The sequence below is a fragment of the Phytophthora infestans genome, genomic scaffold, assembly GCF_000142945.1.
Source record: "Phytophthora infestans T30-4 supercont1.3222 genomic scaffold, whole genome shotgun sequence".
In the NCBI taxonomy this organism is placed as follows: Eukaryota; Oomycota; class Peronosporomycetes; order Peronosporales; family Peronosporaceae; genus Phytophthora; species Phytophthora infestans.
This window is the reverse complement of record NW_003305448.1, coordinates 1-2339: the sequence shown is the minus strand read 5'-3', so window position 1 is coordinate 2339 and position 2339 is coordinate 1. Positions and strand designations below refer to the sequence as shown.

The window sequence follows — 2339 nt, the reverse complement described above, 5'->3', positions numbered from 1 at the left end:
AAATTAGATTATTATTTTCAATAAAAGCTTTAAAACCTATACCTTTTAAAAGTAAACTAATTTTAAAACCCTGTAAAACACCTTTTATTTTAATTTTAATTAATTTATTATATAAATGTAAAATACTTTTTTTATTTTTATTAATATTAACATTTATTAATAATTTATTTTTTATTAAAAAAAAATAAATAGGTCGGAGAGGCGTTTTAAAACTAATGCACATAACATAAAAAAATATTAAAGGGCAAAAAAAATAAAAAAAATAAAAAATACCGTAGCGCTGCGGAGAGGTTCAGCGTCTTCATTTTACGCATGAGAGCTTGTATCTGCGCCAAATCGTCCTCGTAGGTGCTTAAGTACGCCTGAACCGCTAAATTCAGGCGGTGGCTCTAGCATTGTAGCTAGGAATACTTCGTGCGTGCGAGCACCATGGTCATCGTCCGGTTCGTTGATCAGAGGGGCCATGGACAGTAGTGGGTATTTCGCGACTCCGTCCACTTCGTAGCAGGCAAAAACGGCTAGGAAGTGCTCCGGAGTCGTGCGACCATCCGTCGATGACGAGACCAAACTGGTTAGGCATCTCGTCCTTAATCTTGGCTTCTACTGCCAGCGTTACCCCCTTCCATGCCCCCGCGCAATGTCTCGACAGAAACAGGAGATAGGCTAGTGTAGCTACACACAATTAATTAGTCGTGAAAACGATATAGCAGAAGAGACACAGTATCTTACCATCTCGCCCCAGCGTTCTCACAGAAACGGAGCGGTAGGTTGCTGGATATTATCCAGTCTAGCCACCCGTGTAGGTCCCGTGCACGCTGACGAATCCATGGTTCCAGGGTGCCGCGACCGGTGTCCGCCTCGCGCATCACGTCCACGTAGTCAGGGTGTTGGCTACGTACGTGCTGGATGAGGTTGGTGTACCCACTTCGGGGTGCTTGTCGACGAACGGTACCACACCGGCACCGATAGAGACCCTCAATAGTTTCATTGAATGCATCCGTGACGGCTGAAAAGTAGAAACCAGAGATTCGAGTGTTGGAAAAGGCTTGGGTGGCCATGATGCAGATAGCAAAGTGAGTGTACGTTAGACGGAAGAAGGTGGGCTCTTGATAGCCATCTATCTGCGATTTCCTAAGTTAACAGTAAATTAAGGTATTCATCCACAAGATTAAAAGGTAAATTATTTATGGTCAGCCTTAAGGTCCAAAAATAAATAATTTCAGGGTCGTTATTGTATTGTACGGGCAATCAATGTATTTTTCGGCATCCCTGGTCGGTGCTAAAGACACTACGCTGATGAGCGCGACTAACTTTTTACTTATAGAAATTGTTTTTCACTTAGGAATTCTGAATATTTTTAAATAATCACGGAAACTAGTCAACAGAAATATCAAAGTCAAAAGTACGGTAAGAAAGTTAGGTCGATTGATATTTGACCAATTATGGTGAACCTGTTCTGTTACTCGTATCTATTGGCTAAAACAATCAAAGCCTCTGGCCCAACCAAAACGACTGCATTGCATATTTGGGTTACTGTGTCAACGTCCTGACCGTCATGGAGCTGGACCAGGCCATATCGCTGTGGCGCGGCCGCGCTGCCGACGCTGTGTTGCTGGGTGCGTCATCTTCTGTCGCCAAAGATGGAAGTCGCCTGGTTCTGTTGACTTCGGCGGAAGATGTACGCGAGATCAGCGCTCCTACGCGAAAATGCATCAACCACTGGACCTTCCGTGCTGGCAGTGTCCATGCGCTGCATGTGGCCGCAGCACGTCATCCGCACTCGCGTGTATTCTTCGGTGTATGCGGCGCTCCAGGCGTAGGCGCCAGTAAGAAAGCGCGCCAGGCTAGACGTCAGGAGGCCAATAAGACGACAGCCTCACCGGCCAACGAAGGCCTCGCCGTCTGGCGCGACACGGATCTGGACGTTGCTAAATGGCGCCGCTCACCGCTGCAGTCAACCTCGAAGGCCTTTGCACTGTTGGTGCACTCGAAGCTGAAAGAGGAGGTCGTCGTGGTGTTCCAGAACGGCTCCTTCACTACGTACGACGAAGACCTGATCAGAGGACTACACAGTGACGACGCCAAGGATGCCAGTACTCTCGAAGAAGATGATGAGGATGACGAGGACGACCAAGAGGAGTCGGTAGTGTGGGCTTACCTGGGAGACAGACCACCCGTAGTCCACTTTAAGGGGCGCGTTGTTTCCTGTCCTATTTTTAATGCAGAAAGATCCACCATTAAGGGGCGAACAAAGCAGCCTCGAGCCTTATGTGTGTATCAAAATTCACAATCCTTTACCACTCCTATGACGTCCTGGGGAAGGGTTCCCTGGGGGGCTG

At 47.0% G+C, this 2339-nt stretch overlaps 1 protein-coding gene across 1 annotated transcript; it reads left to right on the top strand.

Moving 5' to 3' along the window:
- Positions 1 to 1555: 1555 nt before the first annotated feature.
- On the top strand, positions 1556 to 2076 carry PITG_22451 (uncharacterized protein; the record flags this gene model as incomplete). The annotated part of the gene is made up of 2 exons (XM_002909758.1): positions 1556 to 2014; positions 2062 to 2076. The coding sequence occupies 2 exons, from the start codon at positions 1556 to 1558 to the stop codon at positions 2074 to 2076; spliced, it is 474 nt and encodes a 157-aa protein (XP_002909804.1).
- Positions 2077 to 2339: the final 263 nt, after the last annotated feature.